At 45.0% G+C, this 13,783-nt stretch overlaps 1 protein-coding gene across 5 annotated transcripts in view; it reads left to right on the top strand.

Moving 5' to 3' along the window:
* The window catches only part of NTRK3 (neurotrophic receptor tyrosine kinase 3), a 421,270-nt gene that overhangs the window by 156,670 nt on the left and 250,817 nt on the right, over positions 1 to 13,783 (top strand). For all 5 annotated transcript variants that reach the window (XM_083475053.1, XM_083475052.1, XM_083475051.1 and 2 more), the window contains one exon: positions 8,727 to 8,884. In XM_083475053.1, the coding sequence (XP_083331179.1) occupies positions 8,727 to 8,884 (158 nt within the window). The remainder of the gene's footprint in view (positions 1 to 8,726; positions 8,885 to 13,783) is intronic.

The following is a 13,783-nucleotide window of genomic DNA, read 5'->3' as shown; positions in this document are numbered from 1 at the left end:
TTAGCTGCAGTTTTTAGGCAGACCAGAAGAAGCAATGGCTTTTTGACCTCCCTTCTCTGCAACAACTGAAGCACTTTTCCGACTACTGCATGTGAGATAGGCTAGCATCTCCCTTGGGGCCTAGCAGGTCTGCAGCTTCCTGAATTATAAATAAAGCATTCAGCGCCATATGAGAAGAATAAGTGGACATGAAATCAATGGAGTGGTGCCCTGGTGACCTGTTTTGTTGAGTTTTAGAAATAGTTCTGTGTCAGAAATAAAAGCATATACGTTATGTAGGATTCATCCCAGAGGATCATGGGAATATCTCATTCATCCTCACCTGTGATCAATAGAGCTGTAAGTGAGAAGTGACTTATGGAAGAATAAAGACCAGTCCCTCAAGTGGGACTCAGTGTGTTATCACCAGTGTAAACTCAGCATAGTTGCTCCCCCCCCTACCGTCAAGTCATTACATGAAGAAAAGACTGATAGTAATATTGCAGAAATAAAGCAAAGCCCATGCTTGAGGGAGACGTCTGGCTAAAATGCTGAATTTGGAATTGATTCTCTGTGCTAATGGCAGCTCAAATGTTGTCATGCCCTGGCTTCAGATAATAGCTCGATTCAATTCAGTTCATGTTCCAAGGTGAATTTACATAATTTGTAGTTTCCTAAACAATGCATGAACTGAAACTCAGCTGTCCTTTGAAATTTCCACTTCTCTGAATTTTGCATTGCAGTTTTCCACCCAAGTAATCTGTGCTAAAATGCATGTATTAAATTGTGGTAGAAATATAGCGTATAAAAATGCATTATATTAGAGAAATGTGTTTCGGAAAAATGTGTATACTAGGAGAAATTGCATATAATATATATTAGGAGACATTCACATTAATCTGATGACAAATTTTCATGAGCAGCTTTTTAAAAATTGCAATCTGATGTTGGAGAACTGAATTTAAGATTGGGGAAATGCAAAAACTCAGAGAAACCATGAACGGTGTATTAGCCCATCCCTAGTGAGAGCCCCTATCTCCTGGTAGAGCACACGTCTTTATAGTCATAGCATCTGAGATTTAATTCTCCATTGAAATGATCCGAGATAGCTGAACTGCAATAAAGAGAGACCATGGAGTGCTGTTGATCCTTAATGTGGACAAGAATGGACTAGATTGACCAAACATCTGACTCTGTATCAGGACCAAGCTACATTTGATGCTTATCATGTAGTTTGCCCTTGTGTGCAAGCCTTTTCTTCCCAAATTATCAGTATAGGTCCCCCTTTTAAGGTTCAGGAGCCTGGTGTGGGTCTTGGGGGAGCTTTAACCCTTTAACAGTACAAGAAGATCCTTGCAGGATCAGACCAAAGCTCTATTTAGTCCCGTATTTTGTTCTCACAGATTCCTACGGGGAGCCCGCAAGCAGGACATGAGCGCAACAGCAGTCTTTCCACTTATGTTCTCCATCAAGTGTTATTCAGAGGCATGATCAGAGGCAAATTCAGAGGCATGCCTTTCTCTTTTCGCTTCCACCCGGCATACCTATGGGGAATCTTGTAGGAACAAGACATTAGGCTGGCAACACTTTCAACCTGAACGTACAAATTAAAAAATGCCGTCTGAATGCACTTGCCCTTTCCAGGAATAAGTATTGCTAAATAAGTCTCTAGAGGAGGAAACTTCCAGCTCATCTGGCTATAGCTCTGCAATGGCTCTTAAACAGATGGCTGGAACGGAGGGAAATTAACTTTACAAGGGTGCTAAGAATAGAAGAAAATTACCTCCTCCAACTTGGAAATCCTTTCTAAGATGTAACTTTGTTGTAGATAACTCTACATAGCTTGGGTCGGTCTGACATCAATGCTGTGAGCCTAGGGATGAGCAAATCAGTCTATTACTGGTCCTTGAAACTTTGTTTAAATTAAGTTTGCTTCAAAAAAACAAACCCCACATGAAAAATCACATTTAAGCATGTATTTATATATTTCTAAATGCATCCACATTTCAAAATGTATCTATCCTCAAAATACACTTTAAAAAATACATTTTTTTAAAAAGTATTTGGATATATTGGGTTGATTCATTGTGGTGCTAAGTTTAACCTTTAGAAGACATCTGAAGGCAGCCCTGCATAGGGAAGCTTTTTAATGTGTAATGTTTTATATATGTTGGAAGCTACCCATAATGGCTTGGGCAACCCAGTCAGGTGGGTGGGATACAAAAAATAAAATAATAATAATAATAATAATAATAATAATAATAATAATTACTATTAGGTTAAAGTCAGTTACTTGCTGTGCTTGTGGAAGTTTGCTGCAGAAGGGAAAACACAAGTACAGTGGAACTTCGGAAGCTGAATGCCTTTGAACTTGAACGTTTCGGCTCCCAAAAGATTGAAAACCAGAAGTGATTGTTCCGTTTTTTTAACGATTTTCAGAAGCCAAATGTCTGGCGTGGCTTCCACAGCTTCCGATTGGCTTCAGGACGCTCCCGCTGCTAGTTGGAAGCCGCGCCTTGGTTTTGGAGCTGTACTGGGAGTTGAACAGACTCCCGGAACAGATTAAATTCAAAAACCAAGGTACGACTGCACATTACCAACCATTGTTGTGTAATGGATTGCACAACAAGAATCAGCGGTTGCACAACAAGCATCCATTAGTTACATTGGATTCCTTTGTGGTGCAGCCTTTAAACTCTGCCATCCGCTAATGCAGGGGCTCTCACAGTAGCAGACAGAAAATGCTGGAGGTGGCCCATTTAAGCTGCCAAGAATTGTGTTTTCAACATTTGAAGAAGTACAAAATCCAGTGTGGGTTGCTATTTTCTGATCCATGCATTAGTCAGAGAGGTTAGGGTTAGATTGGTTCACATGGGAATGTGCAAACGTCAGATTTCTCAAGCATCCCTAGGTGGGCTATAGATTTTCCTCTCTCCTTTCATTCTCTTTGCAGCTGGCCTGTGGCATTTTCATCTTGTCTGCTCCTCCTTTGTGATGCTCCTTGCTGAGCCTACCACTGGGGGCAGACAGACGTGCTGAAAAGTCAACACTGGTCATCAGGGAGAAATGTAAAATGTTATTGCTTTGCACCCTGCTTTGCAAAGCTCATTGGAAAAGCAGCTTTTCCAACAAGGCAAGGGGGGAAACTGCAGAGAAGTCTATTTCCTACCAATTCTGGCCCTACTTGGAACCATCCCATTGTCATTATTAACTTAAGGCAGGCATGGCCAAACTTGGCCCACCAGATGTTTTGGGTCTACAGTTCCCATCATCCCAGACCACTAGGGATGAATGGGAGTTGTAGTCCCAAAACATCTGGAGGGCCGAGTTTGGCCATGCCTGACTTAAGGGATGCCCAAGCCCCACAGCGCCCTCTAGAGGATGCTAAAGGAACAGGGAGGGTTTGACGGTTCCAACCATTGACAATTCACTGGCCCCAACCTATTAAGTTTTTGGGCTACTTTCAACTTAGATGTTGGTGTGCTAACTTGCTTGAATGTCTGCCATAGTCACCAAAATCAAAAGTAACGACACTTTGGTTCTTGAAGATTTTGTAAATTTATGTTTAAAGCACAATATACCTGCTCACACACAACATTTTTGCACGGAAGGAAAATATATGTTATGTTGGAAGAATTATATTTTTAGCTTGCTGTGAGGTGCATACCCTAAGCAGGCATATTGCCTTCCTCAACATGTGTACTTGTGGGGAAAAATAAACCCCTGGCTTGAAAAGACATTAATTTCAGGTAGTCATGTTCATTAACTTCAATGGGTCCACTCTGATTAAAACTAGCACTGGATGCAACCCAATGTCACAAGGGCCCATAACTGATAATCGAGAAAGCCAGTGTGGTGTTGTGGTTAAGAGCGGTAGACTCGTAATCTGGTGAACTGGGTTTGCGTCTCCGCTCCCCCAAATGCAGCTGCTGGGTGACCTTGGGCTAGTCACGCTTTTTTGAAGTCTCTCAGCCCCGCTCACTTCACAGAGTGTTTGTTGTGGGGGAGGAAGGGAAAGGAGAATGTTAGCCGCTTTGAGTAGTGATAAAGCGGGATATCAAATCCAAACTCTTCTCTTCTTCAAACTCTTTTCCCTTGCTGCTTTTCCTATTGCAATGGGACCTATGGAAGGTTTCCTCTCCAATTCTTGCTTGAATGCAGACCAGAGCTTCCCAATTGTGTGCATGTATGTTTCTCTCTAGCTACAGAAGTGTCTGGCATTGTGACTGACAGGTGTGTGTCTAGAAGGCCGCTGCATCTGGAAGGAACTGTGTCCATTTTCAGTGCATTATCACCCACTCCTTTTTCATCTTGCCTTACATTGTTGTGGGATGAGAGATGACTGACCCGACTAGGATTGAGATGCTTGATCAGCTGTGCCCCATACTCCTGGCGCTGAGACATTTTTAGCAAGGAGTTGCTGCCTTCTGGTGTTTGCTCAAGGAGTGCTGCCCAAAGGAAAGCAAACCTTTTTTTTTGGGGGGGGGGAGAGACTTTGGAAGTGATGAAAAGCCAACTTCCAGAAGCTCTGCTGAATTGCTTAGATGCTTTGCTGTCATACTGAGATCTGTTGTATGTGAGAGGTGTCACTGATCATGCACACATTACATTCTCCGGAGAGAGTATGGGGGCGCAGGGACACAGAAGTTGCCATCTGGCAATCCTGCTTGAGAGGAACATAGGAAGGTGCCTTATGCTGAGCCAGAACCATTAACTGAAGATGCTGGGGATTCAGCCTAGTACCTGTTAGGACTCACAGCTTGAAGGGGTCTTCCAGGCAATATGCAACCACCCCTGTCTGGATAGCTCAGTTGGTTACAGTACGGTGCTGATAATGTCAAGGTTGCAGGTTCAATCCCCATATGGGACAGCTGCATATGCCTGCATAATAGGGGTTGGACTTAGATGATCCTTGGGGTCCTTTCCAATAGAGTCAGACTTCTATGAAGTGGTGTGGGTTGACAACCACAGCTGGGAGAATCGAGCCCGTCTGGCATGCTATGAATGATGAATGTTGTAGACAGCACTGCAAGTGCAAGGAAGCCAGCCACTGTATTTTCTTTCAAAAGAAATCTAACCCCAGCCAAGTCCCTTAAGTGGCAGAGCGCCTGTGTGCTGGTGGCATGTGGCATGCCCAGTAAAATGCTGGGAGTTAATTTGCACAAAAGCTCCCCTGGGTACTGCGATTAGGACACATTACATCACCGACACGGCTGGGGCAGGCCATTGGAAAAGTCCACCCCGAGGCACACCGCTCTTATATTATTCATGGGGGAGAGTCATGCATTAAGAATGATCTGGGAAGCCTGCATTTTTATTACTTACAGTTCTGCCCCCTGAAGTGCTGCAGTGGCAGCTCTCCTTGGCGGACAAATTTCAGGGAATGCTTTGACACCGGTTTGGATTCCTTCTCTGTCCCAGAGTCGTTTAACACAGGCCCTCCAAGTGTCCCCATTTTCCAGGGACAGTCCCGGATTTTACAGAAGCCATCCTGGTTTCTGATTTGATCCTGAAATGTCCCACTTTTCCTTAGGACATCCCAATTTCCATTGGAGAAATGTTGGAGGGTATGGTAAAAAGGTAAAGGTAAAGGACCCCTGACAGTTAAGTCCAGTCAAAGATGACTCTTGAATTGCAGTGCTCATCTCGCTTTACAGGCCAGCATGACTAAGTTGCTTCTGGTGAAACCAGAGCAGTGCACTTTTACCTTCCCTCTGGAGTGGTACCTATTTATCTACTTGCACTTTGACGTGCTTTCGAACTGCTAGGTTGGCAGGAGCTGGGACCGAGCAATAGGAGCTCACCCCATCGCGGGGATTTGAACTGCTGACCTTCTGATCGGCAAGCCCAAGAGGCTCAGTGGTTTAGACCACAGCGCCACCCGCGTCCCATGGAGGGTATGGTAGGACATTCCTATTTTCATCGGAAAGATTTTGGAGGGTATGGAATTATGCAACCCTCCCGAGTCATCTGAAGGCAGCCTGTATAGGGAAGTTGGTTTTTTTAATGTTTTATGTTTTATTATGTTTTTATACATGTTGGAAGCTTCCCAGAGTGGCTGGAGCAACCCAGTCAGATGGGTGGGGGTATAAATAGTAAATAATAATAATAATGACAATGACATCCCTATTTTCATTGGAGAAATGTCAGAGGGTATGGTAACAGTCAATCCTTCTCCCCAGGGAACTCTGGGAATTGTAGATCTGCAAGGGGAATTGGGGTCTCCTAGCAATTCCCAGTACCTTTAACAAACTACAGCTCCCAAAATTCTTTGGGAGAAGCCATGACTGTTGAAAGTGGTGGTGCAAATGTGGCCTAAGTCCCCATCTTTATGTCCTCTTAAATTCTGCCCTATTTCTTATCATCACTTCCCTCAGTGGTCTAAGCATTATGTAATATTCCCTCGAGGGTTCTCTCAGTCTCATGGTTTTGTAGGGGAGCTTGCAGAGCGTTGGAATAGGGGTTGGGGAGCTTATAGTGCAGAGAGAGACAGGGAAAAGAAATCAATAATAATAATATAATTTCAGTACATAAAATACATGTAAGTATTTTAAGTGGAGTACATTAAAAAGCAGATTCCCCATCTGCGCTGCACAGCTGGGTCAATGGGGGTCTAAGTCTACAAAAGCTAGCTTCTATGATCAATTAAAATGCATGTTGCCTCAGGTCCCTGAGCAGCAGGAGCTCTGAGTCAATGTGCTAAGGCAGAGTCTTATGGATTGAGCCTTGACTTTATGGGCATGGAGGGGATAGGACAGATAAAATGGAAAATCTATACAGGTGAGTAGTGGAAGGAAGGTGCACACCTTTGAAGGAAGGCAATGACATCTAAATTTAACATGACGTTGGGAACCCTGATTCCTCCTTCCCCTCTGTTATCCTGGTATTGCAGCCAGGAAGGGCTGCAAACTTTGACTTGCTTGAACCAGTAGGTGAGTCAACTAAATTTTTGTTGATTAACCTGTGGAGCAGTGACTTAAGGATGCCCTTTGCTAGTTTCTTTCTCACTTTGGCATTAGAAGTTATTTTGGTTCTCGTATGAGAGATGATTTCTGTTTTATTCATTCAACAACAACAACAACAACAACAACAACAATAATATATTATTTATACCCCGCCCATCTGGCTGGGTTTCCCCAGCCACTCTAGGCGGTTTCCAACAAAAGATTAAAAATACATTAAAACATCAGCTAAACTTCGCTAAACCAGGGCTGCTTTCAGATGTCTTCTAAACATCAAATAGTTGTTTATTTCCTTGACATCTGGTGGGAGGGCACTCCACAGGGCGGACGCCACTACTGAGAAGGCCGTCTAGTTGGTTCCCTGTAACTTCGCTTCTCGCAGTGAGAGAACCGCCAGAAGGCCCTCGGAACTGGACCTCAGTGTCCGGGTTGAATGATGGGGGTGGAGACGCTCCTTCAGGTATACTGCAAATGATATTTTCCTTAGAATTATAGAATTGTAGAGTTGGAAGGGAAACCGACAGTTATCTAGTCTGACCCCCTGCACTATCTGCAAGAGGTCTGCATAATCATACAACTGGTGCCCTAATTGGCCATCGTATGTGGCTAGGGTACCACCAGAGGATACTTGGGCTGCATTCATATGGCAGTTATTCCATTTCCTTGTTTTCCTAACTGTTAATTTCGATATCAGCTTTTCCCATGACATAAAAGCCATTTCCAGAAAACTAGCAAAATAAGGCACATGTTTAGCACTCATTTCCATGTTATTCGATTTTTTTTTTTAAAGACTATTTTAAAACGGCCTCGGTCCAGTATATCTGAAGGAGCGTCTCTACCCCTATTGTTCTACCTGGACACTGAGGTCCAGCATCGAGGGCCTTCTGGCGGTTCCCTCACTGCGAGAAGCCAAGTTACAGGGAACCAGGCAGAGGGCCTTCTCGGTAGTGGCACCCGCCCTGTGGAATGCCCTCGCACCAGATGTCAAAGAGAACAACAACTATCAGACTTTTAGAAGACATCTGAAGGCAGCCCTGTTAAGGGAAGCTTTTAATGTTTGATGTATTACAGTATTTTAATATTTTTTTGGAAGCCGCCCAGAATGGCTGGGGAAGCTCAGCCAGATGGGCGGGGTATAAATAAATTATTATTATTGTTGTTGTTGTTGTTGTTGTTGTTGTTGGCCCCTTTAACCTGGAAAACCATGGGAGGAAAGTGATGACATTTGGGGCAGTACACCAACATACAGCTAGTTCTTTCCTGTCATTTTTATGGAGGGAATCATGCGGAAGCAGAATCACACAGGTCTGGAAAGGGCGGGGAAGTAGCAATGATGTTCATTGTGATGTCAAACCATGCCTACTAACATGAACGTCATTTCCATAGGCACGGCTGTATATTGCTAAAAAAAAGCCACAGTTCCATAACACAACAGACACTGCAGTATGAAAGGAACATTAGAAAATGCGCTAGAAGTGCTAGCATTATAATCAGGAAAATGAATGCAATAATCCCCACAAATGCACCCTTTGTCCAGGAGCCCCTTGAAGCTGAAGCTGGCCCTGTATCAATATTTTAAGGACATTGATAAATTCCGCTAATTTTCCTGCACCTAGCCACGTTCCTTTCTTCTCTTTTGTCTCCTGGCTGTTTGGTTCCCAGCTTCCCAGCAGTCTCTAACCCAGGCCGACTTTCTGAGGCCAGCTCCGCTGCCATGATTCCATGTAACCTTTACCTCCTCTCCACCTTTTCCCTCTCACAGTCTCCCCTTCTCTTTCTGTGTAGGAGGTTAGAGCGAAACATGTTCAACTGCAGCTGCGACATCCGCTGGATCCAGCTGTGGCAGGAGAAAGGAGAAGCCAATTTGCAGAACCAGAACTTGAACTGCATGAATACAGAAAACAAAAACATAGCCGTGCACAAGATGAATGTCAATCAGTGTGGTAAGGAAAGAAAAAAACAACATCCCAAACACCACCCACTTAATTAGGCATCTGTGCTAGATTATGATTATTCCTTCTATTTTTGAGGTCCTATCTCTGGATGCCGTTCCTGTTTTTTTTTGGTGAAAACAGCACCAGGAACACCCATGCACACAAGCGAGGCACTAGCGGACTTGGGGGAATCCCATCTTTTTGCAAAAGTACAGAAAGAAAGGAAAGAAAAATCTTTAGCAGGGGAATCCTTGGAGGCCTAAATCAACTCAGTGAGGACTGAGTGTATTCAGTCAGCTAGGAATGCTGGCTGGCAATTGGATGGTGGAGGAGGTGGATGGGAAATGGCAGTAGTGGTATGAAGTCGATGGAAACCTGATCAGTTGCATCCCACCCTGTAACAATTTGTTGCAGGTTCCACTGGGGTTGGTGATTGTTGTTATGCATTGCTATGGTTCAACATGCATGAAGATTTACAAAAGCATAAAAAACAGGTCCCGATCCAAATACCTTGGGTTACCTACGCTTCAGGTTACATACGCTTCAGGTTACAGACTCTTCTAACCCAAAAATAGTACCTCGGGTTAAGAACTTTGCTTCAGGATGAGAACAGAAATTGTGCTCCGGCAGCGCGGCAGCAGCAGGAGGCACCATTAGCTAAAGTGGTGCTTCAGGTTCAGAACAGTTTCAGGTTAAAAACAGACCTTAAGTACTTAACACGAGGTACCACTGTAGATTATAATCCGTAAAAAAGCCCTTTCTCTTTGCATGAATCTAATTTATAGGGATGGACAGACAAGTTCATTTCTGATTTATATCACTTTCTCCCGGTCTCACCATAAATCTGCATTAATCTGGGAAGATCCACTCAAAAATGTGAATGTAAATTTAATTCAGATTTTCTCCCATTTCTCAATGTATTAGCCCGGAATTGTTAAAGCATATTGTTGATTCCTTGTTACTGAGCTAAGAAAGGGTGTTTAAACACTTGAGAAGGGCCAAAGTGGACTGAAAGTTTAATTTCCAGTCTGCACATCAGTCTAGGACAGGCTTCCCTAACCTGGTACCCTCCAGATGTTTTTCCATTGATTCCTACCCATGACAAAGCTGTGGTGGAGTAGACAATGCAGGTGTGCTGATGGGCATTGTAGTCCAAAACACGTAGAGGGCACCAGGTTGGGGAAAGCTGGTCTGGGAAGTGTTGTAGAAAGGAGAGTGCTCTTCTGATTGGCTCCTGCTTGCGGAGTTCCCCGCAGGCATTTGATTGGCACTGTGAGGACAGGATGAGACTTTGGTCTGATGCAGCAGGCTGTTCTTATGTTCCAGTCAGTTTCTATTGGAATGCACAAAGTCTGAATTCCTCTAGCACCACAGATGTATACTGTCCACCTCAACACACACACACACACACACACACACACACACACACACACAAGCTGTTGCCTTCTCTTGTTTACATAACCCTTTGAGTTTTGAGAGGCCGTTTTTTTGTTTCCCCCTTATCACAGTGATCATCAGGTTTCCCCTTAAACTTATTACCTTTGTTTCCCGGTGGAGTCTCTTGAGCTGCGAACAGCTGTAGCTTCTCAACCCCGTTCAGTGCTTCCCACAATTCTTTGTGGGTTTGCTGCTGCTTTGTTTGGAGGAGATATAAAGAGATGGACTTATCAGCAACGATGCTCCTCTACCTACTCTCTTTGTGTGCCTCCTGGGTGGGAGTCCCTTGGGCAGGGGTCTGCAACCTGCGACTCCGGAGCCGCACGTGGCTCTTTTACACCTTTGCCGCGGCTCCGGGGCGGATACTAGCGAGGGGAGGAGGCGCATTGTGCGCCCCAACAATCCCCATTGTGGCGGGCGCTGTACTGGCTGTGATGTCGCATGGGGGCGGTGCGTGCGTTAGTCACGCACTGTCCCAACGTCACCTTCCCGCCCGCTGTCAGATCAGAGGACAGCGGCGCGCATGCTTTAAATGTCACAATGGTTTTGCGGCTCCCAGGTGTTTTTTTTCCTTCGGAAATTGGTCCAAGTGGCTCTTTTTGTCTTAAAGGTTGCAGACCCCTGCCCTTGGGCAACAAAACACTGCAATCCATTGCTCAAGGAGGGGAAATATGTGGTCTTCCATCAGCCCCAGGCAGCGTGGTCAGCAGCCAGGAGTGATGGGTCTAAGGTCATTTACAGAGTCACAGGCATGGGGAATGATTCTGAAATGTTCCCCATGCACTTTTCTCTCCAGATTTTGAAATTCTGAACACCCTGGTCTTGATTCCAAATTAAGGATGTTTTGTGGTAGTTGCTGCCCTGATATCAGTAGTGCGACTCCTGCAACACGTTGGCAATTAATGTACACAGAACAATAATTATACATACTTTATCAACCTTCTGAGAAAAATACAAAACATTAAACAAAGCCACAAAGACTTGCGAACTACCCCACCTAAAATGAACTTAAAATGTCTGGTATCAATGACCGCTCCACGCTTAAAACGGGGGGGGGGGGCGTCCTTTGTGTGGACGCACACAGCCCCTAGATCTGGAGCGGCTCCAACAGCATAGGCTTGGTTTGCCTTCCCTCAGGTGGGATACCTGGAGGTCTCCGCCTACCTCTGTCAGTTGTCCAATCCCACCTGGGGGAAGCGTTGCCAAGGAGACCAGGCCAGGTAGGGGAGGGATTACCTGCCCACACAATAGAGGGAGGATCTTACCTGGGAATCCTCACTTGGCTCCAGAGCTTCTCCCACCCTGCCCACCCTCAGTTAATGCCTTATTTTGCAGGTTAACTTTTCTTCACAGGTTTTGCAGGTTAACTTTTCTTCACAGGTATGCGGGCGCTGCTATGTTAAGGTCGCTGTTAAAGGGCCGGAAAGGAATTTCCCTGCATTGGTAGGTTTTGCCTTTCCCGTAGCAAAATGTCACAACTTTGGCGGTATCAGGCCTTGGGCAGAATCCTTTAGTCCATCTTCTTCTTTGCGGCGGCGATACCAGGGTTCCCCGTTAAAGGGGTTTCTGAAGGGAGGCTTTGACCGTACGCCAAAAGGTTGTCATTGCTCTCCCCTGCGGCGGTGGCGTAACGGGGGTGGCTATCTCTGCTTGAACATATGTTCTCCAGAGCCGGCCCATCCCCCCCCCCACACTGGATAACCCTGATGCTCCCTAGGTCCCCGGCTGGGGACTGGGGAGGGAGAACGCCCAATGCCTGAGCCAAGGTCTACCCACATTTGAAAGTTAATAAAGTTGTGGCCAATTTAATCCCATAGCACGTTGTCATGAGTCGTTATTTCACATGACGGGGGGGACCGCGCGGGATCTGGGGACTCCGCCTGTCCACGCAATAGATTTTTCAAATGCTTAACTCAGTCTTTTAGATAAGTTCATGAAGATACCAACAAAGGGTGAGTTCGGTGATATTCACAATACCGAGAGATGCTAGTAGAATTGTAGATAGATGTTAATAAAGTTGTAGACAACGAAGTTGTAGACAACAGGGTGCCGGCGTTTTGCACCTGTTTCGCCCTGTATTTTTCTCAGAAGGTTGAAAAAGTATGTATAATTATTGTTCTGTGTATATTAATTGCCAATGTGTTGCATGAGTCGCACTACTTCTATCAACAGCACAGGTTGCATTTTTCTAGCCCTGACAACAGTGGCTACTAGTCATGCTGGCTGTGTTCTACCTCCACTGTCAGTGGCAATGTGCTTTGAATGACAGTTGCTGGAAACCTCAGGAAAGGGAGAGTGCCATTTCGCCCAGGTCCTACCTCCAGGCTTCCCACAGGCATCTGATTGGCCACTGTGTGAACAGGATGCTGGACTGGTTGGGATACTGGCTTGTTCCAGCAGGCCCTTCTCATATGTCCCCAAAGTTTCATGCAGAGCTGGACAATAAGCAAGCTTATTTTGCCACTGCTTGCAATTCCTTTGTTTTCTTCTAATCTTCCCTTTCCCTCTAGGCTACGGACGCAGCAGGTGCACAAATTAATAATAAAACATTTGGTGGGGGAAGAGGTCTTGCATTGCAAGGAGATGGGCTAGATGACCCTTCCAGCTGTACGATTCTATTACCTGATTGCATGCCTGAACGTATTACAATTCTCAATGTAAAATAAACAAACACTTTATTTATTAAATTTGTTAGTTGCATTATCTTGCGCAGGGCAACCCAAAGTCACTTGCAATCAACCAAAAAGACAGACCACCCTCTCTTTCACCTGCGTATAGATACATTAAAGCCAAGAGGAAAAGGGGAAAACATTAAAAACATCCTGCCCAATTCTAAGAGGCCACAGATAGTTAAAAGCCAAAGGCCTAGCTATAGAGGAATGTTTTTGCCTGGTGCCTAAAGATATACAAGGATGAGCTTCTCTGGGGAGAGTATTCCACAATCTTCATGCAATCCTACATGCAATAGTCTCAAGAATGTTTTAGTAACAGAAAAATGTAGGAAACCGCCTTTGTTTTCAGGATCTTCGCCCTTTTCTTCCTGTGCCCTCCCCATAATAGTCAGCATTCTGTGGCCATTGAGCAGGCTCTGTCCTTATGGGACTGTTTTTGCCCTACAGACAAATCTAATTGGCTGTGCGGTGTCATCCTTCCTGTTGTACATTCCCTGCTTTACTGGGGACATCATGGAAGAAGATGAAGCCCCAATGTCCAGAAATAGTGCAAAAGTAGCAGACATGGGGTGGGAACAGTTGCTGCCACTTGCTGCCAATAGTAGCAGAAAAGAGTTATTTTGGAGTTCTGAGTGGGGAATGAGTCGCTTGCTTGCCCAAAACCTACCTTTCACCTTGGAAATGTTGGTGCATGGAAGCAATACACTACCTGTAAGCAGTCCCTGGCTTGTTGAACCTGATTTTGCTGATTTCCTGGGTCTGCATCAAAACTGGAGTTCCCAGGAAGGCCCTGGATGAT

Source organism: Podarcis liolepis, assembly GCF_965112155.1.
Source record: "Podarcis liolepis genome assembly, chromosome: 14".
NCBI lineage: Eukaryota > Metazoa > Chordata > Lepidosauria > Squamata > Lacertidae > Podarcis > Podarcis liolepis.
The sequence above is the reverse complement of the archived record's forward strand: the minus strand, read 5'-3'. Positions and strand labels throughout refer to the sequence as shown.